This window comes from Taudactylus pleione, unplaced genomic scaffold (genome assembly GCF_031769625.1).
Source record: "Taudactylus pleione unplaced genomic scaffold, aTauple2 ptg000398l, whole genome shotgun sequence".
NCBI classification, from domain to species: Eukaryota; Metazoa; Chordata; class Amphibia; order Anura; family Myobatrachidae; genus Taudactylus; species Taudactylus pleione.
In genome coordinates, this window is record NW_028284800.1 from 21,253 (window position 1) to 46,635 (window position 25,383).

Genomic DNA, 25,383 nt, shown 5'->3' on the forward strand with positions numbered 1-25,383 from the left:
GTCCTCACGCATTTCACCATTTCCACAAATTAAGCAAACCTTACTTTATAACATTCCAACGTATAATTTGATCAATCAATAACAGGTGCAACAATTTAATTCTTATCATTACTTTAGAACATCCTACTGTATAATTTGATCAATGAATGATAGTTACAACGATTAACTCTTATTCACGATATCTAAGTGGTAATAGTCCTTTTGTGCTTCTCTCGGAGCGTCTTAACTGACACTCTTTCTCTTCTGTTTCTATTGGAATGGCTGCCGCATTCTTCTCCGATCTCACAGTTTCGGAAAGTTTGGAGGACCACAGTACTGGCCAGTATGTACTCATCACTATGTTCATACATTCATCAGTTTTCTGAGTATCTGATTCCCTTGGCATGCTATTAGTATAATCCTCTCTCTGCGGAACATTCTCTGTTTGATAAGGACATAGTTTCAGTTGGTTCCGGTGGACCACTATGGCACGATCTCCATCTTCTTTTTGTATTTTATATACATCTTTCTCTTGATGTGCCGATTCCAATATAAGGTAAGGTGTTGGTTCCCACCATGGGTCAATTTTACTATGCCTTTGATTGTTCTTTCTTAAAACTCTATCTCCTATTTTCAATGGCTCAGCCCAAGCGGACAGATTATAATTCTCTTTTTGCCTCTCATGAGCAATGTCCATGTGCCGTTTTACAATCTCTTGAGTGGCTTTAAGTCTCTGTTGATGTTCTGTCACCCAGTCAGAGGTTGGAGTAGGTTCTTGCCGTCGAGCGAACGGTAATTGAAGACGAATATCCTCAGGTAGCTGCCCTAATCTTCCGAACAACAAATAATATGGCGTGTGCCCTGTTGAGTCATGAGTGGTATTATTGTATATATATATTAGTTCAGCCACCCACATAGGCCATTCCTGTCTTTCTTGCATGGACAATGCTCTCAGCATATGGATTAGAGTTTGGTTGGTCTGTTCACACAACCCATTTCCTTGAGGATGGTAGGCGGTTGTTTGCAGCTTTTGACACCCATATAAGGCACACAACTCTTTAAACAGCTTTGCGGTAAACGCCGGTCCTTGATCCGTTAATATTTTCATTGGGTACCCGTAAGGGCGTACGAAAGCTCTCCAGAAAAGTTCAGCAGTGGTTTTTGCTGTTAAGTCTTTTACCGGTAGTACCACTGCGAACTTAGTATAGTGGTCGACAATAGTGAGTGCATACTCGAATCCGGTACGGCTTCTTTCCAGTTTTACATGGTCTAATGTGACCAATTCTAATGGACTTGTACTGTTGATGGGGTGTAGGGGGGCCTTTTGGGTACCCAACGATGGTTTCCTCAAGTTACAATTAATACATTTCTGGCACCACTCCTCTACATCCAAGCGTAGACCGACCCAATAGAACCGCTGTCTTAGGTTAGCTTCTGTTTTTTTGTAACCGAAATGTCCTGACCGGTCATGGTATGCCTGCAACAATTCAGCTGACTTCTCCCTCGGAATTAGGATTTGACTATGGGACTGGTGCGTCTTTGGATTTATGCTTTGTCTTAAGATGATGCCCTCCTGCACAGTCAATCGGTCCCTTTGCCGCCAGAGTTTAGTTAACTCCTCCGGTAATTGTTGTTTCTTTTGCCTCTTCCCTTGTTGTAACATGGTTTTTAGTTGTTTAAACATAAAGGACTCCTGTTGCCACTTTTGCCACTCCCCCGCAGACCCCAAGTCTATGACTTCATAATTAATGGAACTGCATGCGGAGACCGCTTTCCTTTTTGGTATGAAGTTTTTGATGAAAGCGGGGATCTCTATAGTTTCCCGTTGGTCTATGTGTTCTGGTTCTTCCTGACTTGGTAAGCGGGATAGCGCATCCGCGTTGCTATTACTTTTACCAGTCCGATAGGCGATGGTAAATCTGAAGTTTGCTAGACGGGAGTACCAGCGTTGCTCTACAGCTCCCAATTGCGCTGTCTGTAAGTGGGCTAGTAGATTACAATCAGTGTAAGCTGTGAAAACTGCCATAGTTAAATAGTCTTTGAATTTCTCAGTGACAGCCCACACTAAAGCCAAGAACTCTAATTTAAAGGCACTGTAGTTGGCATCGTTCCGTTCTGTCTTTCTTAACCCTCTACTAGCGTAGGCTATAACCCTCTCATCTCCATCTTGCTTCTGTGCCAGCACGGCCCCCAACCCCTGTTTGCTCGCATCCATGTACAGGGAGAAAGGGCGACTGTAGTCGGGGTAGGCCAGAATAGGCGCCTGCATTACTTCCTGTCTCAGTTGCTCAAACGCCTCTTGCTGACGAGCATTCCACTCTACTTCCTTGGACACTTCTCTTCCTGATTTGGGTACTCCTCTAAGTAGTTCATGCAATGGACAGGCAACTTGGGCAAAGTTCTTAATAAATCGTCTATAATACCCGACAAATCCCAAGAAACGCCTCACGTCCTTAATGGTTCGGGGCACGGGCCATTCCTGAATTACTTGGATTTTATCTGTATCGGGCTTCACCCCTTTTGAACTTACTATGTGTCCCAGATATTTCACCTCAGGTTTTAACAGATGACACTTTGCTGGGTTAAGTTTGAGTCCGTATTTGATCAAGCGTTGGAACACTTCCTGAAGATGGTTGAGATGTTCTTCATAAGTTCGGGAGAATATGATAATATCATCTAAATATAAGAGTACTAACTCATAGTTTAGATGTCCCAAACAATGCTCCATAACTCTTTGAAATGTTGCGGGGGCATTGCATAGTCCAAACGGCATCCTCAAGAATTCATGTAAGCCCATTGGGGTGGTAAAAGCGGTCTTTTCCTGATCTTCCGGGGCCATTCGTATTTGCCAGTATCCACTGGTCAGGTCCAATGTAGAGAAATACTGTGCAGATTTTAAGGCCGTCAGTGACTCTTCTATCCGGGGCAGTGGATAGGCATCTCGATGTGTAACGTGGTTGAGTTTCCTATAATTAACGCATAGTCGTAGTTGACCATTTTTCTTTTTCACTAGTACAATGGGCGCCGCCCAAGGACTATGGCTCTCTTGGATCACTCCTGCAGCCTTCATTTCCTCCAACATTCGGCGCACGGGTTGATATAAGGCTGGCGCTAAGGGACGATGTCTTTCTTTAATTGGTGGCACTCCCCCAGTCACAATACGGTGTAGAATATGAGTTACCGTCCCAAAATCAGCCGGATGCTTACTAAAAGCTTCGCCTTTTTCTCTCACCACCCTCAGGGCTCCTTCCTTCTGAGCTGGTGTCGTTTCCTCACCGCCAATGTGTAACTCTTCCCACCAAGGCAGCCCCTCGGAATTGTTCTCTTCCGTCCTTTCCTCCATTTTTTTGGTTTCCATTCCCAAACTATGAACATCCTGGAACGATGTCCAAATAAGTTTGGCCACTGGTTGATGTCGATATAGTTTCACCGTCTTATTATGGGGGTTCAGTACCCTAATAGGTACTCGTCCTCGGTCCACAGTGACAACAGCATGGGCCACTGCCACTTCCCCCCGGTTCAGCATCATACATGGTTCTATTATGGCTTCGTATTTTTCTCCATGGGGTCCACAGGGTCCTTTTCCCCATAGAAGAACTTCCGAGTTAGGTGGGATCTTAACAGGTTTGCCATCCCCGATTCGTACCCATCCTACTTCTCCTTTTGCCTTTACCAGATGTTGATGCCCGAGGAGTACCTTAATCGTCTTCTTCAGAATCCGTTGTTCCGCCATCATGGCTTGCGATAGTTCTTTCCGCAAAGCAGTAATCCATTCATCAGGGCATTTTTGGAGAATATTCATGCCAAGTATAACGGGTATCGACTTGGGATCTTCCGAATGCGTAATCAGACATCCTTGTTTAGGTAGGGAACTGTTGCCAATATTAATATCTGCTTCCCAGTATCCAAGACAATCGATGCCTAGCCCATTGCTGGCTATTAATTGTAACCAGGATGGTGGGGGTAGCATGACTTGGTCCGCGGCCCAATGTTGTTGAAAGAGAGTGAATTGAATCGTGGTAATCTGCGACCCAGTGTCAATCATTGCAGGGGTTTTGATTCCATTAATATCAATGGTGAGCATGGGACACTTTCCCACATAACGGGGCCACCATTCCCCCATTTTAGGATCTGTGACTATTGTTCCCCCCGAGGTTCGTTCTCTCTCCCCGGGGCCTGGGAGTTTAAACTCTCCCCTTGAGGACAGTTCCTTTCGATATGACCTGGTCTCTGGCATTGTCGACAAATAGGACGCCCCTGGGTATCAAATTGGTCAGTCGCCCGTCGTCCCGTTCTTCTAGGAGGGGCCCACCAATCCTCCGTATTCCGTTCTCTATCATTCCTCCACCGTGTGGTTTGATAATTGGTAGATTTGTTTTTCTTCAAAGTCCGCATTTCGTGACGAATTTCAGCCATTCCCAACATTAATTCCTTCAGCTGCTTCTCTACAGTTTCAAGAGGATCATTAGAGGGTAACTGAGTGCTTTGTTTCACAAGGTCCTTTCTAGTCAAAGAATTTTCTTCTCCCATGTGTCTTGTCTTGGTCCCACTATGACCCTCCTGGAAGTCTGGCATCTCTGGAAAACTTAACTCGGGTCCTCTTTGGGAACCTACTATTTTTATAGCCATTTCTTTGAAATCCAGAAAAGAATGTTCCGGCATCTGCATTCTTAACAATTTCAGTTGGGACTTGATGCCTTCTCCATTAGAGCCCTCAATGAATTGGGCTATGAGTACTTCATCCGTATCTCCCACTTCTTCGTTTCCAATAGTCCGGATATCCCGAAGTGCCTCTTGTAGACTTAGAGCGTAATCTCTTAGTGTCTCCCCTGGAATTTGTTTACGGCCATAGAACAACGTCTTGAGTTCTGATACTGTCCTGGTTTCAAATGTAGCGGCCAGTCGCTGAAAGATTTGGTCAACATCACGTCTTTCCTCTGCTGGCCATGATGTCACTTCTCGTAGAGCCGCCCCTTTTAACTGGCCAATAAGGATTTCCACTTGTTGACGTTCATTTAACGGGTATAGTCTAAACATCGATCTTATTTTATTTCGGAATTCCGTTAAGTTACTTCCCTCGCCTCCATATCTATCTCCACTAAAAGTAGGCAGCCAGGGAGCACCGAAGTAATAAGGAAGGGTTATGGGGTTGATTTGCGGAATACCACTTCCACTTGCTCCAGCCGAGTCCCCCATTGCTCTTTGTTCCTGTGACATTGTACACTTTTCTAATGACTTCTCACCTACACTCCTCACTTTGGACTCTGGATCCTGTACTTAGTGACGCCAAATGTGACCTACTTCTAAATTCCGGGTATACGTAGGACGGGGGTTTCTAGATTCTTTTTTGTTAGTACAGAGAGGTGAGGAGGTAAGTATGCAACGATTTCAGAAAAGAAGTTTACAATCTTTTATTTCCACAACAGGTAATGTAGTATTTTCCACTAGTGTTCTTTCTTAGAGCTAACCACAGATCTACTCACAACAGCATGTACAATAACAATAACATTTATTTTGTCTATTCACCAAACAACCAGTCAATTGGATTTTATTGTACAGGAACTTGGCCTCCTGGCCACGATCAGCAACTGTCGTCCCTGTTGGTTCAAAAATTATTGTTTGCAGCACAATAAAACACAATTAATCTTATCCACTATAATCACACCATAACAGAAATGGCAAACAACTTCAATTACTTTAAAATGTGCATTAACTCTCCTAACGCTTTCTGGCCAGAAGCTACACATCAATCACCTAATAACGTGACAAGTCCACCTGCGTGTACACCGCGTTGCCCGGGATAATGGTTGTACCTTTGTCCTTAGCCTGCTTGACAGAATAAGTTCCGCTTGCAATCAATGTGAAGCTAAATTGTTCCTAGCTGCGAATGATTCCTCATTTATTTTAAATCCTGGCTGACTGCTAGGCATTGATACAAAGTCTCTATCTGTTTTGTGCAGGTAAACTGCAATGAGGGGGAGTTGCTATAACGTCAAAGGGGACTGTTACTTTGTTACTCTGCTCCGTTGGCTGTAACAGTCTATGAGCTAGCTCCGCTCTCCCTAGACCTCCTTATCCTTAAAAGAGCCTCTACTGTAACTTGCCACGAAGGTTTACTTATATGGAGACATAATACTGTAACACAGTCTTTTTTCCTTTGGTACAGAGTTCTTTAGCTGTGCTAGTCTATGGAGGGGTCCTAAGGATAAGGTGGCTGCTAACAATTAATCAATAGCAGCCGTAGGGTGCCTTTATATTCCATTCTTACTTTGCTCTGCATGAGAATTTATAAAAAATGTAAGACCCTAATCAAAGGGACCAAAGGCTGCAAGTAACGGGCTTAGAATAGGGGTTAATAGTGAGTGCGTGTGGGAAGGCTGGGGTGTGCATATGGCCAATAGTCTCTTACCCCGCTCCGTCAAACCCCAGCTCTCTCTTTTATATTTCGCACCCAGGGTCTTGCTCCACCTCCGTGGGTGTCGGCCTCCAAATCCCCGCCTCCGGACCTGCCTCTGCCTGACGCGACTGTCAGCCTCCACGTCTCCACCTTCCGACCCGCCTTCGCCCGGCGAGACGCCCCTTCACTTCCGGCTACCTTCTTTCCCGGCTTGGGACCCTTCCGAGATGTGGCTAATGCTGCTCCCTGACTTCCGACAACCGGTGGACACCTCCCGGTCGAACAGGTAAGAACCGCTCAGCCATGTAACAGCCAGCTTTCCCCCGTACTCCGGAACAACTGCGCACTTGTCGCGTGTATGTCCCTTTTTATAGCAGTCTCTTCTTCCTCGTGCTCCTCTCAACGGGCCATTACTCGCGTGCTGTCTCTCCCCTTTCCTGCAACAGGGCACTCTCCTCCCTATTCTTGCCCTTGGTAGTGTCCCGTCCTCGTGTTCCCCCACAGCCTAATAGGCCTTCCACTGGACAGAACCAAGTCCTCCCCTCATTTCAGGGGACAGTCCTCCAACCTATTTTCCTTACACATTTTAAACATTTACATACAAGCAGGGTTTAAAAATTAACTAGACCACCCCTTCTAATCAGCATTCTTATGCTCCACTGGTGGGTTCCCCTATTTTTGGGGACGCCACATATGAATGGAGAGAGAGGGGGGAGTGTAGCAGATGGGGTATATGACTGAAGAGAGAGGGGGGAGTGTAGCAGATGGGGTATATGACTGCAGAGAGAGGGGGGAGTGTAGCAGATGGGGTATATGACTGCATCGAGATGGGGAGAGTGGAAGATGGGGCATCTGAATGTAGCAAGATGGGGTATATGACTGCAGAGAGAGGGGGAGTGTAGCAGATGGGATATATGACTACATAGAGAGGGGGGAGTGTAGCAGATGGGGAATATGACTGCAGTGAGAGGGGTGGCAGTGTAGAAGATGGGGTATATGACTGCAGAGAGGGGGGAGTGTAGCAGATGGGGTATATGACTGCAGAGAGGGGGGAGTGTAGAAGATGGGGTATAAGACTGCAGAGAGAGGGGGGAGTGTAGCAGATGGGGCAAATGACTGCAGTGAGAGGGGGGAGTGTAGAAGATGGGGTATAATACTGCAGAGAGGGGGAGTGTAGCAGATGGGGTATATGACTGCAGTCAGAGGGGTGGGAGTGTAGCAGATGGGGTATATGACTGCAGTCAGAGGGATGGGAGTGTAGCAGATGGGGTATATGACTGCAGTGAGAGGGGTGGCAGTGTAGCAGATGGGGTATATGACTGCAGAGAAAGGGGGGAGTGTAGCAGATGGGGCAAATGACTGCAGTGAGAGGTGGAATGTAGCAGATGGGGTAAATGACTGCAGAGAGGGGGGAGTGTAGCAGATGGGGTATATGACTGCAGAGAGAGGGGAGAGTGTAGCAGATGGGGCAAATGAGTGCAGTGAGAGGTGGAATGTAGCAGATGGGGTAAATGACTGCAGAGAGAGGGGGGAGTGTAGCAGATGGGGTATATGACTGCAGAGAGAGGGGTGGGAGTGTTGCAGATGGGGTATATGACTGCAGAGAGAGGGGGAGTGTAGAAGATGGGGTATATGACTGCAGAGATAGGGGGGAGTGTAGCAGATGGGGTATATGACTGCAGAGAGAGAGGGGAGTGTAGCAGATGGGGTATATGACTGCAGAGAGAGGGGGAGTGTAGCAGATGGGGTATATGACTGCAGAGAGAAGGGTGAGTGTAGCAGATGGGGTATATGACTGCAGTGAGAGGGGGGAGTGTAGCAGATGGGGTATATGACTGCATCGAGATGGGTAGAGTGGAAGATGGGGCATCTGAATGTAGCAAGATGGGGTATATGACTGCAGAGAGAGGGGGAGTGTAGCAGATGGGATATATGACTGCATAGAGAGGGGGGAGTGTAGCAGATGGGGTATATGACTGCAGTGAGAGGGGTGGCAGTGTAGAAGATGGGGTATATGACTGCAGAGAGGGGGGAGTGCAGCAGATGGGGTATATGACTGCAGAGAGAGGGGGGAGTGTAGAAGATGGGGTATAAGACTGCAGAGAGAGGGGGAAGTGTAGCAGATGGGGCAAATGACTGCATTGAGAGGGGGGAGTGTAGAAGATGGGGTATAAGACTGCAGAGAGAGGGGGGAGTGTAGCAGATGGGGTATATGACCGCAGTCAGAGGGGTGGGAGTGTAGCAGATGGGGTATATGACTGCAGTGAGAGGGGTGGCAGTGTAGCAGATGGGGTATATGACTGCAGAGAGAGGGGGGAGTGTAGCAGATGGGGTATATGACTGCAGAGAGGGGTGAGTGTAGCAGATGGGGTATATGACTGCAGAGAGAGGGGGGAGTGTAGAAGATGGGGTATAAGACTGCAGTGAGAGGGGGGAGTGTAGCAGATGGGGTATATGACTGCAGTGAGAGGGGGGAGTGTAGCAGATGCGGTAAATTACTGCAGTGAGAGGGGGGAGTGTAGCAGATGGGGTATATGACTGCAGTGAGAGGGGTGGGAGTGTAGCAGATAAGGTAAATGACTGCAGTGAGAGAGAGGGTAGTGTAGCAGATGGGGTATATGACTGCAGTGAGAAGGGGAGTGTAGCAGATGGGGTATATGACTGCAGTGAGAGGGGGAGTGTAGCAGATGGGGTAAATGACAGCAGTGAGAGGTGGGAATGTAGCAGATGGGGTATATGACTGCAGAGAGAGGGGGAGTGTAGCAGATGGGGTATATGACTGCAGTGAGAGGGGTGGGAGTGTAGCAGATGGGGTATATGACTGCAGTGAGAGGGGAGTGTAGAAGATGGGGTATATGACTGCAGAGAGAGGGGGGAGTGCAGCAGATGGGGTATATGACTGCAGTGAGAGGGGGGAGAGTAGCAGATGGGGTATATGACTGCAGAGAGAGGGGGGAGTGTAGCAGATGGGGTATATGAATGGAGAGAGAGGGGGGAGTGTAGCAGATGGGGTATATGACTGAAGAGAGAGGGGGGAGTGTAGCAGATGGGGTATATGGCTGCATCGAGATGGGGAGAGTGGAAGATGGGGCATCTGAATGTAGCAAGATGGGGTATATGACTGCAGAGAGAGGGGGAGTGTAGCAGATGGGATATATGACTACATAGAGAGGGGGGAGTGTAGCAGATGGGGTATATGACTGCAGTGAGAGGGGTGGCAGTGTAGAAGATGGGGTATATGACTGCAGAGAGGGGGGAGTGTAGCAGATGGGGTATATGACTGCAGAGAGGGGGGAGTGTAGAAGATGGGGTATAAGACTGCAGAGAGAGGGGGGAGTGTAGCAGATGGGGCAAATGACTGCAGTGAGAGGGGGGAGTGTAGAAGATGGGGTATAATACTGCAGAGAGAGGGGGGAGTGTAGCAGATGGGGTATATGACTGCAGTTAGAGGGGGAAGTGTAGCAGATGGGGTATATGGCTGCATCGAAATGGGTAGAGTGGAAGATGGGGCATCTGAATGTAGCAAGATGGGGTATATGACTGCAGAGAGAGGGGGAGTGTAGCAGATGGGATATATGACTGCATAGAGAGGGGGGAGTGTAGCAGATGGGGTATATGACTGCAGTGAGAGGGGTGGCAGTGTAGAAGATGGGGTATATGACTGCAGAGAGGGGGGAGTGTAGCAGATGGGGTATATGACTGCAGAGAGGGGGGAGTGTAGCAGATGGGGTATATGACTGCAGAGAGAGGGGGGAGTGTAGAAGATGGGGTCTAAGACTGCAGAGAGAGGGGGGAGTGTAGCAGATGGGGCAAATGACTGCAGTGAGAGGGCGGAGTGTAGAAGATGGGGTATATGACTGCAGAGAGAGGGGGAAGTGTAGCAGATGGGGTATATGACTGCAGTTAGAGGGGTGGGAGTGTAGCAGATGGGGTATATGACTGCAGTGAGAGGGGTGGAAGTGTAGCAGATGGGGTATATGACTGCAGTGAGAGGGGTGGCAGTGTAGCAGATGGGGTATATGACTGCAGAGAGAGGGGGGAGTGTAGCAGATGGGGTATATGACTGCAGAGAGGGGGGAGTGTAGCAGATGGGGTATATGACTGCAGTCAGAGGGATGGGAGTGTAGCAGATGGGGTATATGACTGCAGTGAGAGGGGTGGCAGTGTAGCAGATGGGGTATATGACTGCAGAGAAAGGGGGGAGTGTAGCAGATAGGGCAAATGACTGCAGTGAGAGGTGGAATGTAGCAGATGGGGTAAATGACTGCAGAGAGGGGGGAGTGTAGCAGATGGGGTATATGACTGCAGAGAGAGGGGGGAGTGTGGCAGATGGGGTATATGACTGCAGAGAGAGGGGGGAGTGTAGCAGATGGGGCAAATGACTGCAGTGAGAGGTGGAATGTAGCAGATGGGGTAAATGACTGCAGAGAGAGGGGGGAGTGTAGCAGATGGGATATATGACTGCAGAGAGAGGGGTGGGAGTGTTGCAGATGGGGTATATGACTGCAGAGAGAGGGGGAGTGTAGAAGATGGGGTATATGACTGCAGAGATAGGGGGGAGTGTAGCAGATGGGGTATATGACTGCAGAGAGAGAGGGGAGTGTAGCAGATGGGGTATATGACTGCAGAGAGAGGGGGAGTGTAGCAGATGGGGTATATGACTGCAGAGAGAAGGAGAGTGTAGCAGATGGGGTATATGACTGCAGTGAGAGGGGAGAGTGTAGCAGATGGGGTATATGACTGCATCGAGATGGGTAGAGTGGAAGATGGGGCATCTGAATGTAGCAAGATGGGGTATGTGACTGCAGAGAGAGGGGGAGTGTAGCAGATGGGATATATGACTGCATAGAGAGGGGGGAGTGTAGCAGATGGGGTATATGACTGCAGAGAGAGGGGGGAGTGTAGAAGATGTGGTATAAGACTGCAGAGAGAGGGGGGAGTGTAGCAGATCGGGCAAATGACTGCAGTGAGATGTGGAATGTAGCAGATGGGGTAAATGACTGCAGAGAGGGGGGAGTGTAGCAGATGGGGTATATGACTGCAGAGAGAGGGGGGAGTGTAGCAGATGGGGTATATGACTGCAGAGAGAGGGGGGAGTGTGGCAGATGGGGTATATGACTGCAGAGAGAGGGGGGAGTGTAGCAGATGGGGCAAATGACTGCAGTGAGAGGTGGAATGTAGTAGATGGGGTAAATGACTGCAGAGAGGGGGGAGTGTAGCAGATGGGGTATATGACTGCAGATAGAGGGGGGAGTGTAGCAGATGGGGTATATGACTGCAGAGAGAGGGATGGAAGTGTTGCAGATGGGGTATATGACTGCAGAGAGAGGGGGAGTGTAGACGATGGGGTATATGACTGCAGAGAGAGGGGGGAGTGTAGCAGATGGGGTATATGACTGCAGAGAGAGAGGGGAGTGTAGCAGATGGGGTATATGACTGCAGAGAGAGGGGAGTGTAGCAGATGGGGTATATGACTGCAGAGAGAAGGGGGAGTGTAGCAGATGGGGTATATGACTGCAGAGAGGGGGGAGTGTAGCAGATGGGGTATATGACTGCAGTGAGAGGGGGGAATGTAGCAGATGGGGTATATGACTGCAGTGAGAGGGGGGAGTGTAGCAGATGGGGTATATGACTGCAGAGAGAGGGGAGTGTAGCAGATGGGGTATATGACTGCAGAGAGAAGGGGGAGTGTAGCAGATGGGGCAAATGACTGCAGTGAGAGGGGGGAGTGTAGAAGATGGGGTATAAGACTGCAGAGAGAGGGGGGAGTGTAGCAGATGGGGTATATGACTGCAGTCAGAAGGGTGGGAGTGTAGCAGATGGGGTATATGACTGCAGTCAGAGGGGTGGGAGTGTAGCAGATGGGGTATATGACTGCAGTGAGAGGGGTGGCAGTGTAGCAGATGGGGTATATGACTGCAGAGAGAGGGGGGAGTGTAGCAGATGGGGTATATGACTGCAGAGAGGGGGCAGTGTAGCAGATGGGGTATATGACTGCAGAGAGGGGGGAGTGTAGAAGATGGGGTATAAGACTGCAGAGAGAGGGGGGAGTGTAGCAGATGGGGGAAATGACTGCAGTGAGAGGTGGAATGTAGCAGATGGGGTAAATGACTGCAGAGAGGGGGGAGTGTAGCAGATGGGGTATATGACTGCAGAGAGAGGGGGAGTGTAGCAGATGGGGTATATGACTGCAGAGAGAGGGGGGAGTGTAGCAGATGGGGTATATGACTGCAGAGAGAGGGGGGAGTGTAGCAGATGGGGCAAATGACTGCAGTGAGAGGTGGAATGTAGTAGATGGGGTAAATGACTGCAGAGAGGGGGGAGTGTAGCAGATGGGGTATATGACTGCAGAGAGAGGGGGGAGTGTAGCAGATGGGGTATATGACTGCAGAGAGAGGGGTGGAAGTGTTGCAGATGGGGTATATGACTGCAGAGAGAGGGGGAGTGTAGAAGATGGGGTATATGACTGCAGAGAGAGGGGGGAGTGTAGTAGATGGGGTATATGACTGCAGAGAGAGAGGGGAGTGTAGCAGATGGGGTATATGACTGCAGAGAGAGGGGAGTGTAGCAGATGGGGTATATGACTGCAGAGAGAAGGGGGAGTGTAGCAGATGGGGTATATGACTGCAGAGAGGGGGGAGTGTAGCAGATGGGGTATATGACTGCAGTGAGAGGGGGGAATGTAGCAGATGGGGTATATGACTGCAGTGAGAGGGGGGAGTGTAGCAGATGGGGTATATGACTGCAGTGATAGGGGGAGTGTAGCAGATGGGGTATATGACTGCAGTGAGAGGGGGAGTGTAGCAGATGGGGTATATGACTGCAGAGAGAGGGGGTAGTGGAGCAGATGGGGTAAATGACTGCAGTGAGAGGTGGGAATTTAGCAGATGGGGTATATGACTACAGAGAGGGGGGAGTGTAGCAGATGGGGTATATGACTGCAGTGAGAGGGGGGAGTATAGCAGATGGGGTATATGACTGCAGTGAGATGGGGAGTGTAGCAGATGGGGTATATGACTGCAGAGAGAGGGGGGAATGTAGCAGATGGGGTATATGACTGCATCGAGATGGGGAGTGTGGAAGATGGGGCATCTGAATGTAGCTAGATGGGGGAATGAGTCAGATAGGGTATCTGACAGCAGGGGAAGGTGGCAGTTGGAGTCTCTGACTGTAGTGAGAGGTGGACGATGGGGCATCTGGCAGCATGGGGTATTGTAGATGGTGCTTCTGACCAGGGGTGCTAAGACACGGGGGGGCGTGTACTTATTACCCGGATCCAGGCTTATCTAAGGGGCCCAGGCCTCCTCGGTGCACAATGCTGCTGTGCAGGGGCGTTTCTATAGAGGAGGGGGCCGTGTGCAGTCTCCGTCACAGGCCCCCTCCTCTCCGTCCGGCGGCCGGCAGCGCACATATAGACTCTGGGCACTAGAGTGTGCCGAGAGTCTATAGCGCATGCGCAGGTCACCGGGAAAATGGCAGCTGCGCCCATTTTCCCTGTACTGCGCATGCGCAAACGACGGGAAAATGGACGCGCCAGCCATTTTATAGCCGTTTTTTACAGCGCAGACATCGGTACCGACGTGGGACTCCGGAGACTTAGTATATATTGGTTCATGGTGTGCGGTGCGGCCCCCCCTGGACCCAAGGGCCAGTGTGCCCCGCACACCCTGTACCCATTATAAATACGCCCCTGCTGCTGTGTATAGTTTTTATCCGAACTGCTGTTGCCATGCCCCCCAGGATTTGGCCACGCCTCCCCTATTACCCTGTCATGTCTTTGGTTCGCTCCCTAAAGTAACATACTAAAATTAAAATAAAGACTGCGTAAAGAAACAGAAAGTGAATTTAAAACTTAGTTGGTCATTCAGACCCGCTCGCGAGCGGCAGTACGCTCACAAGCGGGTTGATGTTCCCCACTGCGCATGTGCACGACGGAGGGAGCTCCGTCGTGCGCATGCGCAAGACCCGGGGGGTGATGGGATTTCCATCGCTCCGGGTCTCGCACCAAAGGGGCCGTGCTGTTGATGTTGATTGACAGCACGCCCACTTTGGTGGGCGTGCCGGGGGCGGGCCTGCCAGACGGAGGCGTTCCCATGGGAACGCCTACTGTCTGAAGCCGGCCCCACTGATATCACTAGTGATGTCAGTGGGAGTGATTTTGGCTCTGATAGAGCCAAAATCACTCCAAGGCTTGTGGCAGGGAGACCCTACCGCAGGGTCTCCGTCACAAGTCCAATGGTCGCGATGGTCAAGACCATCGCGACCATCTTTTTGGCCGCTCGCATATGCTGTGGGTGGTCACCCACAGCTATGCGAGCGGCCAGGAGGCCGCTCCATTTTCATGGAGGAGGGCCCTGATTCAGAGCGAGCGCTCTGGTCAGAGCGTTCAGCTCTGAATCAGGCCCTTAATCCATTGACCACAATCCAAATATTCGTCTTTATTTTTATTATAATACTCTCTAAAACACCGTACTCAGGGCTGTAGAAAGCTTGGCTGGGCCTGGGTACATTTTGGAGGTGTTGTGCTGAACAGAGGGGCACTGTGTACCCCTTAGCCAGGGGCAAATCCGAGGGGGGGGGCGATCAATGTGACCCCCGCACAGGCAAAGGAGACCGCTGCTCAGCAGGCAGCGCCACCCTGACAGCACTGCCAGTACTATAACAAGGGTTCTGAGCCAGAAGCAGGGGCCGTGGGGTGGAGGTGCCGCTCACAGAGCCCTGTACTTTGTGCGGCCGCATTGGTTGCACACCCCTAGTTACAGCCCTGCCCACTACAGCCTACCACACAACAAGCCCGGGCATGGGTAATTAATTCCCGCTCCTACCCCCTCTCTAGGTGGCCCTGCCTCTAACGCACCTACGGTCGGGTATAGCTTTATAATAGTGTTATTATAATAGTATTATTATAAAATTTATCTCTGAGGTTGAAAGGGCAACTTTCTTTTCATTGCAATATGACTATTCTTTATTTCCACAGATTGGCATAATTTGTGCCGCAGACTCCCTCTAGTAGCCATTATTTCCACTTCCAATATATAGGGCTCAATATACTGTACTCTTATAACCACACATTGATATTGTCTGAGCTGCAGACTCCCTCTAGTGGCACTTATTTCCACATTATTATGTGAAGGGCTCAAGTCAATATGGGGTATATTTACTAAAGTGAGAGTTTTTAGAAGTGGAGATGTTTCCCATAGAAACCAATCATATTCTATATTACAATTTGTGTATGGTAGATATAGCAGGAATAAACAACACAATAACAAGTGCAATGGTAGTCAGTTAAAATAATTGGAAATAAGTAGAGATGAGCGGGTAGGGATATCAGAGATCTGAACCCACCTGAATTTCGGGGATCTGGGGTGATCCCTCACCCGAGGCAAAACCTCGCGACCCCGCTGTCGGGTCGCAAGGTTTTGTTTTGAGCGGGCTAAACGCTGATTGGCTGAGAGAGCCGTCTGTCATGGCTCTCAGCCAATCAGTGTTAAGCCCATTGAAAATGCACTAGAGGAGAGAAAAAGATGGTGCCCGCCATCCCCCACTGCCGACACCGCCGGCACCCCCACTGGTAGCATCCCCCACTGCCGACACCACAGCTGCGGACACTCCTGCACTGCTGCCCCACGTACTAAGGACACCGTCAGCGACCCCCACACTGCCGACACTGCTAACACTCCCACACTGAGGACACTACCAGAACCCCTGCACCACCGACACTGTCAGCACACATGCACTGAGTGGTACCCCCACTCTGCCGACACAGTCAGCAAACCTGCACTGAGGACACCACTGGCACCCCCGCTCTGCCGACACAGCCAGTAAACCTGCACTAAAGACACCGCTGGCACCGCCGCACTGCCATTCCATGTACTGAGGACACCGACAGCAACCCCTGCACTGCCAACACAGCCAGCAAACCTGCACTAAATACACCGCTGGCACCCCCGCACTGCCGACACAGCCAGCAAACCTGCACAAAAGACACCACTGGCACCCCTGCACTGCCGACACAGCCAGCAAACCTGCACTAAAGACATCGCTGGCACCCCCGCACTGCCGACACAGCCAGCAAATCTGCACTAAAGAAACCGCTGGCACCCCCGCACTGCCCGACAACACCGGTACCCTTCACTGAGGACACTGCCAGCACCGCAGCACTGCCATTCCATGTACTGAGGACACCGTCAGCAACCCCGCTCTGCCGACACTGCTGTCACAGTAAGTGCACTATTGGTGTATCCAACCCACACTGTATAACACACTGTATCCGTGTTGGAAATAAGAAGCTGAACTGCCACATGTTAGTGCCACCCACTGTGTCACTTAGCGTAGTCAGCCAGCTAGCTGGATGCAACCTTTTGGCCTTAACTAGATGAAGCAAATAATATTGTGAGGTGGTCAAAATTGATTGGAAATTACTGGAAATAAATGTTATTGAGGTTAATTATACTGTAGGAACAAAAACAGGCCCGTTTTATGGGATTTTAGCTGTTTTTATGGTTTTTTAAGAAAAAAATCCAGATCCAAAACCAAAACACGAAAACAAAACACCAAGGGAAAAAATCCAAAACCAGATTCAGATCCAAAACCAGGGGAGATCCAGATCCAAAACCAAAACACAAGGGTCGGCACACATCTCTAATTTTAAGTAGGGGTGAGCGGGTTCGGATTTCTGAAATCCGAACCCCCCCGAGCCCCCCCGATCCGAGTCCGATCCGAGTCAGGCTCGACTTTTCCCGCCTGACTCGGATTCTGAATTCGAGGCAAAACGTCATCTTCCCGCCTTCCGAGTCTCGCGGGTTTTGGATCCTATATAAGGTACCCGCGTCGGCGCCATTTTCTCACTCAGCTGTGGACAGTGAAGAGGGAGGGTGGGAGTTAGGGCTGGCTGGGCTGTGTAGTGTAGTGTAGTGCTGCTGTTGTCCACTACTTCAAAGTCCATAGGGGCTGGCTGTGTTGTGCTGTGCTGCTGTTGTTAATAGGGGCTGTGTCCACTACTTCAAAGTCCATAGGGGCTGGCTGGACTGTGTTGTGCAGTCAGTTGTCCATAGGGGCTGTGTCCACTCCAAAGTCCTGTGCAGTGTCCCAGTCCTAAAGGGGTGCTGTAGTGTTGTCCAGGGGGTGCTCTGTCCATCAGGGGTGCTCCCCCCAAGTGCTAAAAAAATAATATTTTTTTTGTGTTTGTGAATTGTGTGCGCAGTAGCCGCACGTGCATCAACAAAGTAGTGCCAAGCGTGCGCCTGTGTCATAAGTAAAGGGCCGGCTGGCTTGACCGTTAAAGGGTGCTGTAACCCCCAAAGTACACTCCAGTCCAAACCAAAAAAATAATTATTTTCTGTGTTTGTGAATTGTGTGCGCAGTAGCCGCACGTGCATCAACAAAGTAGTGATAAGCGTGCGCCTGTGTCATAAGTAAAGGGCCAGCTGGCTTGACCGTTAAAGGGTGCTGTAACCCCCAAAGTACACTCCAGTCCAAACCAAAAAAAAAATAATTTTCTGTGTTTGTGAATTGTGTGCGCAGTAGCCGCACGTGCATCAACAAAGTAGTGCCAAGCGTGCGCCTGTGTCATAAGTAAAGGGCCGGCTGGCTTGACCGTTAAAGGGTGCTGTAACCCCCAAAGTACACTCCAGTCCAAACCAAAAAAAAATTTATTTTCTGTGTTTGTGAATTGTGTGCGCAGTAGCCGCACGTGCATCAACAAAGTAGTGCCAAGCGTGCGCCTGTGTCATAAGTAAAGGGCCGGCTGGCTTGACCGTTAAAGGGTGCTGTAACCCCCACAGTACACTCCAGTCCAAACCAAAAAAAAAATTATTTTCTGTGTTTGTGAATTGTGTGCGCAGTAGCCGCACGTGCATCAACAAAGTAGTGCCAAGCGTGCGCCTGTGTCATAAGTAAAGGGCCGGCTGGCTTGACCGTTAAAGGGTGCTGTAACCCCCAAAGTACACTCCAGTCCAAACAAAAAAAAAAATTATTTTCTGTGTTTGTGAATTGTGTGCGCAGTAGCTGCACGTGCATCAACAAAGTAGTGCCAAGCGTGCGCCTGTGTCATAAGTAAAGGGCCGGCTGGCTTGACCGTTAAAGGGTGCTGTAACCCCCAAAGTACACTCCAGTCCAAACCAAAAAAATAATAATTTTCTGTGTTTGTGAATTGTGTGCGCAGTAGCCGCACGTGCATCAACAAAGTAGTGCCAAGCGTGTGCCTGTGTCATAAGTAAAGGGCCGGCTGGCTTGACCGTTAAAGGGTGCTGTAACCCCCAAAGTACACTCCAGTCCAAACAAAAAAAAAAATTATTTTCTGTGTTTGTGAATTGTGTGCGCAGTAGCCGCACGTGCATCAACAAAGTAGTGCCAAGCGTGCGCCTGTGTCATAAGTAAAGGGCCAGCTGGCTTGACCGTTAAAGGGTGCTGTAACCCCCAAAGTACACTCCAGTCCAAACCAAAAAAAAAAATATTTTCTGTGTTTGTGAATTGTGTGCGCAGTAGCCGCACGTGCATCAACAAAGTAGTGCCAAGCGTGCGCCTGTGTCATAAGTAAAGGGTCGGCTGGCTTGACCATTAAAGGGTGCTGTAACCCCCAAAGTACACTCCAGTCCAAACCAAAAAAAAAATAATTTTCTGTGTTTGTGAATTGTGTGCGCAGTAGCCGCACGTGCATCAACAAAGTAGTGCCAAGCGTGCGCCTGTGTCATAAGTAAAGGGCCGGCTGGCTTGACCGTTAAAGGGTGCTGTAACCCCCAAAGTACACTCCAGTCCAAACCAAAAAAAAAATTATTTTCTGTGTTTGTGAATTGTGTGCGCAGTAGCCGCACGTGCATCAACAAAGTAGTGCCAAGCGTGCGCCTGTGTCATAAGTAAAGGGCCAGCTGGCTTGACCGTTAAAGGGTGCTGTAACCCCCAAAGTACACTCCAGTCCAAACCAAAAAAAAAATTATTTTCTGTGTTTGTGAATTGTGTGCGCAGTAGCCGCACGTGCATCAACAAAGTAGTGCCAAGCGTGCGCCTGTGTCATAAGTAAAGGGTCGGCTGGCTTGACCGTTAAAGGGTGCTGTAACCCCCAAAGTACACTCCAGTCCAAACCAAAAAAAAAATAATTTTCTGTGTTTGTGAATTGTGTGCGCAGTAGCCGCACGTGCATCAACAAAGTAGTGCCAAGCGTGCGCCTGTGTCATAAGTAAAGGGCCGGCTGGCTTGACCGTTAAAGGGTGCTGTAACCCCCAAAGTACACTCCAGTCCAAACCAAAAAAAAAATTATTTTCTGTGAATGTGAATTGTGTGCGCAGTAGCCGCACGTGCATCAACAAAGTAGTGCCAAGCGTGCGCCTGTGTCATAAGTAAAGGGCCGGCTGGCTTGACCGTTAAAGGGTGCTGTAACCCCCAAAGTACACTCCAGTCCAAACCAAAAAAAAAATTATTTTCTGTGTTTGTGAATTGTGTGCGCAGTAGCCGCACGTGCATCAACAAAGTAGTGCCAAGCGTGCTCCTGTGTCATAAGTAAAGGGCCGGCTGGCTTGACCGTTAAAGGGTGCTGTAACCCCCAAAGTACACTCCAGTCCAAACCAAAAAAAAAATTATTTTCTGTGTTTGTGAATTGTGTGCGCAGTAGCCGCACGTGCATCAACAAAGGAGCAGCGCCAAGCTTGCGCCTGTGTCCCATAAGTAAAGAGCCGGCTGGCTCATTTCTTAAAGGCTGGTGTAACCCACAAAGTGCACTACTCTCCAGCAAAAATAAAAAAATATTTTCTGTGTTTATATCGTATATATCAAATCGATATAACATAAATGGAGGACCAAACTTTCTCCGATAAAAATAAAATAGAGAAAGATCAAGAACCACTTCCTCCTAGTGCTGAAGCTGCTGCCACTAGTCATGACATAGACGATAACATGCCATCAACGTCGTCTGCCAAGGCCGATGCCCAATGTCATAATAGAGGGCACATACAATCCCAAATGACAAAGTTCAGGAAAATGACCTTGAAAAAAACATTTAAATCAGCTGAAGAGAAACATAAACTTGCCAATATGCCATTTACGACACGGAGTGGCAAGGAACGGCTAAGGTCGATCCCTAGTATGTTCATGACTAGTGGTTCAGCTTCACATGACGATGGAAGCCCTCCTCCCACTAAAAAAATCAAAAGAGTTAAGCTGGCAAAAGCACAGCGAAGAACTGTGCTTTCTAAGAAGATATCACAAATCCCCAAGGAGAGTCCAAGTGTGGTGGTGGTTGCGATGCCTGACCTTCCCAGCACTAGACGGGAAGAGGTGACTCTTTCCACCATTTGCACGCCCCCTGCAAGTGCTGAAAGGAGCACCCACAGTCCACTTGCTGATATGCCAATTGAAGATGTCACTGTTGAAGTACAACAGGATGAGGATACTGGTGTAGCTGGCGCTGAGGAGGAAGTTGGCGAGGAGGATTCTGATGGTGATGTGGTTTGTTTAAATCAGGCTCCGGGGGAGACAGTTGTTGTCCGTGGGATGTAAAAGCCCATCACGGTCATGCCTGGGCAGAAGACCAAACATTCCACCTCTTTGGTCTGGCAATATTTCTATCCAAATCCGGACAACAACTGTCTTGCCATATGTACCATATGTAAAGGTGAAATAAGTAGGGGTAGGGACGTCAACCACCTAGGAACATCCTCCCTTATACGGCACCTGCAGCGCATTCATAAAAAGTTACTGTCAAGTTCAGAAACTTTGGCTAAGACCGTAAGCAGTCCAGGGACACCTAAATCCCGTTGTCCTGTTGTATCCAAGCGCCTGCAAACCACACCGTCAACTCCCTCCTCGTCAATTGCCTCCTTAGTCAGGATCAGAAGTAGTCCTGCAGGCCATGTCACTGGCATGACTGACTCTCCTATCCGGGATTCCTCCGGAGGATCCTGCATTGCTACGCCTACTGCTGCCGCTGCTGCTGTTGCTGCTGCTGGGAGTCGTTCATCATCCCAGAGAGGAAGTAGGAACACCACTACTTTTACTAAACAATTGACCCTCCAACAGTCCTTAGCGAGGAGGATGAAGTACGACAGCAGTCATCCTGAAGCAAAACGTATAACTGAGGCCTTGACTGCTATGTTGGTGTTAGATGTGCGTCCGGTATCCGCCATTAGTGCAGTGGGATTTAGACAATTGATGGAGGTAGTGTGTCCCCGGTTCCAAATCCCGTCTAGATTCCACTTCACTAGGCAGGCGATACCGAGACTGTACAGAAACGTCAGAAAAAGTGTCCTCAGTGTCCTGAAAAATGCCGCTGTACACAATGTCCACTTAACCACGGACATGTGGACAAGTGGAACAGGGCAGACTAAGGACTATATGACTGTGACAGCCCACTGGGTAGATGTATCACCTTACGCAGCAACAGCAGCAGCATCACCAGTAGCAGCATCTCAGAAACGCCAGCTCGTTCCAAGGCAGGCTATGCTGTGTATCACCAGTTTCAGTAAGAGGCACACCGCCGACAACCTCTTAGAGAAACTGAGGGAAATCATCGCCCAGTGGCTTACCCCACTTAGACTCTCCTGGGGATTTGTGATATCTGACAACGCCACCAATATTGTGCGGGCATTACATCTGGGCAAATTCCAGCACGTCCCATGTTTTGCTCACACAATGAACTTGGTGGTGCAGAATTTTCTGAAAAGCGACAGGGGCGTGCAGGAGACGCTTTGGGTGGCCCGAAAAATTTCTGGCCACTTTCGCCATTCAGCGACTGCGTGCCGAAGACTGGAGCGCCAGCAAACACTCTTGAACCTGCCCCGCCATCACCTGAAGCAAGAGGCTGTGACGCGGTGGAACTCAACCCTCTATATGCTTCAGAGGATGGAGGAGCAGGAAAAGGCCATACAAGCCTATACATCCACCTATGACATAGGCAAAGGAGGGGGTATGCACCTGACTCAAGCGCAGTGGAGAATGATTTCCGTGTTGTGCAAGGTTCTCCAGCCCTTCGAACTTGCCACACGTGAAGTCAGTTCAGACACTGCCAGCTTGAGTCAGGTCATTCCCCTCATCAGGCTTTTGCAGAAGCAGCTGGAGAAAGTGAAGGAGGAGCTAAGACGGAGCGATTCCGCTCAGCATGTGGGACTTGTGGATGAAGCCCTTCATTAGCTTTGCCAGGATTCCAGGGTGGTCAATCTGTTGAAATCAGACCACTACATTTTGGCCACAGTGCTCGATCCTAGGTTTAAAGCCTATGTGGTGTCTCTCTTTCCGGCCGACACAAGCCTGCAGAGGTGCAAAGACCTGCTGGTGAACATACTGTCAGCTGAAGCGGAACGTGACACGTCAACAGCTCCTTCTTCATTTTCTCCCGCAACTGGGGCTGCCAGGAAAAAACTTAGGTATCCTAAGCAACCCGCTGGCAGTGATGCAGGGCAGGCAGGACCAAGTTTGGACATCTGGTCTGGACTGAAGGACCTGGCAACAATTTCTGACATGTCTACTGTCACTGCATATGATACTGTCACCATTGACAGAATGGTGGAGGATTATATCGGTGACAGCATCCAAGTAGGCATGTCAGACAGTCCATACCTGTACTGGCAGGAAAAAGAGGCAATTTGGAGGCCCCTGTACAAACTGGCTCTATTTTACCTGAGTTGCCCCCCCTCCAGTGTGTACTCCGAAAGAGTGTTTAGTGCAGCCGGGAACCTTGTCAGCGAAAGGCGTAGGAGGTTGCTTCCACAGAATGTGGAGAAGATGATGTTCATCAAAATGAATTATCAGCTCTTCCAGGGAGACCAGCCTCCAGAACGTACAGAGGGACCTGTGGTGGTGGATTCAAGTGGGGACGAGTTAATACTTTGTGAGGATGAGGATGTACACACTGAAGAGGGTGAGGAATCGGTGGATGAGGAGGATGAGGATGACATCTTGCCTCCGTAGAGCCAGTTTGTGCAGGGACAGATTAATTGCCAGCTTGTTTTGTGGGGGCCCAAACGAACCAATCATTTCAGCCACAGTTGTGTGGCAGACCCTGGCACTGAAATGATTGGTTTGTTAAAGTGTGCATGTCCTGTTTATACAACATAAGGGTGGGTGGGAGGGCCCAAGGACAATTCCATCTTGCACCTCTTTTTTTTCTTTGCATTATGTACAGTTTGGGGCCTAGTTTTTCAAACTGCCATCCTGTCTGCCACTGCAGTATCACGCCTAGATGGGTCACGTGTTTGTGCCGCCCACTCGTGTCGCTTAGCATAGTCATCCAGCTACCTCGGTGCAACCTTTTGGACATAAAAACACTATTGTGAGGTGTGAGGTGTTCAGAATAGACTGGAAATGAGTGGAAATTAAGGTTATTGATGTTAATAATAGCATAGGAGCAGAAAAACCAACACATTCTGTGATTTTAGCTGTTTTTATGCTTTTTTTCAAAAAAATACAGATCCAAAACACAAAACCCAGAACCCAAAACACGGAAGGGTGGTTTTGGCAAAACCAATCCAGATCCAAAACACGAAGAAAGATCCAGATCCAAAACCAAAACACAAAACACGAAAAGTGGCCAGTGCACACCCCTAATTTTAAGTAGAAGTGTGCACCGGTCACTTTTCGTGTTTTGGTTTTGGATCTGGATCTTTCTTTGTGTTTTGGATCTGGATTGGTTTTGCCAAAACCACCCTTCCGGGTTTTGTGTTTTGGATCTGTATTTTTTTGGAAAAAAGTATAACCACAGCTAAAATAATTTTCTTTTTGTTCCTATGCTATTATTAACCTCAATAACATTCATTTCCACTCATTTCCAGTCTATTCTGAACACCTCACAATATTGTTTTTAGGCCAAAAAGTTGCACCAAGGTAGCTGGATGACTATGCTAAGCGACACAAGTGGGCGGCACAAACACATGGCCCATCTAGGAATGGCACTGCAGTGGCAGACAGGATGGCAATTTGAAAAACTAGGCCCCAAAAGGCACTGCGCGGTGACTTATTGCGTCACCCATCGACTGCTGCTGCTGGGCACACAGGACGGGAGTCAGGAGAGAGATGAGTGCCGCCGAGGCTGATAGGACGCTGTTCGTGGGGAACTTAGATCTCAGGGCCACCGAGGAGATCCTGTTTGAGCTGTTTCTGCAGGCTGGTCCTGCAATTGACGTTAAAATTCCAAAGGACAAGGATGGAAAGTCGAAACAATTTGCTTTTGTCAATTTCAAGCATGAGGAGTCTGTTCCCAATGGAATTAGTTTGTTAAATGGAATCAAACTCTTTGGGAGGCCGCTGAAAATTCAATTCAGATCAGGAAGCAGCCATGGCTCCGCAGAAGCAAATAGCACAGCCTACTCACCACTAGGAAATGGCAGTTTTACCGGAAACTGTCCATCAACACATGACCACATGATGGCAATGGGGAGTTCACGAAAAACACTCTGAACTTTCACCTCCTGTTCCAAACTATCAGAGATCTTACTGTTCTCCAGACAATCTTCAAAGACAAGAACTCTTGAATAACTTCTATAGGTCGGAAACCCCTCATAGATCCAGCACAGCAATGATGGCCCAACCCAGTTGCTCGCCATTGGTTTTTCCGCCTCACCAAAGTCGGTACAGTCACAGATCCGATCATTCTCCCCCACACAGATATGATTCCTCTTCCAGCCACCAATCCAGTAGAAGCCATAGCTCTCAACCTTATCAAAAGGGGAGTTACCACAGTAGCAGAGACGCATACTACAGAGGAGGTCAGGAGGAGCACTATCATGGCACTGATAGCTGGAGTCCAGACCAGAGAAAAGAGCCTAGGTGGCATTCATCTCACCACTAATCTGTCACGGTCATGTCTACTTTTTACTGGATCTCTGTTTGGCCAGAAGTCTCTCTTCTTTTACCTCTACGCAAAAAAATCCTTTCCTTGAGCTGTTAGGTGTCCTCTAAAGGACCAGAGAATAAAGCTGCAAAATATTATTCTAGTATTATGGGCAGATGGTTATATTCTAACATTTATTTTTTTATGGCTCACATTGTGGGGGTTTTAAACAAGTTTTTTTTTTTTTTTTAAT

The 25,383-nt window shown here is 49.0% G+C and overlaps 1 protein-coding gene and 1 pseudogene across 1 annotated transcript; one reads left to right on the forward strand and one right to left on the reverse strand.

Annotated features, from left to right (window-relative positions):
* Window positions 1-4,116: 4,116 nt before the first annotated feature.
* LOC148506653 (uncharacterized) lies at window positions 4,117-5,175 on the reverse strand. Its single transcript, XM_088446449.1, has one exon. The coding sequence runs from the start codon at window positions 5,173-5,175 to the stop codon at window positions 4,117-4,119; it is 1,059 nt and encodes a 352-aa protein (XP_088302575.1).
* A 19,198-nt stretch (window positions 5,176-24,373) lies between these two features.
* On the forward strand, window positions 24,374-25,148 carry LOC148506654 (RNA-binding protein 7 pseudogene; annotated as a pseudogene).
* Window positions 25,149-25,383: the final 235 nt, after the last annotated feature.

What these genes read in the sequence shown, in the direction of transcription:
- LOC148506653 (XM_088446449.1), bottom strand. Translation starts at nt 5,175, where the DNA reads ATGGGGGACTCGGCTGGAGCAAGTGGAAGTGGTATTCCGCAAATCAAC.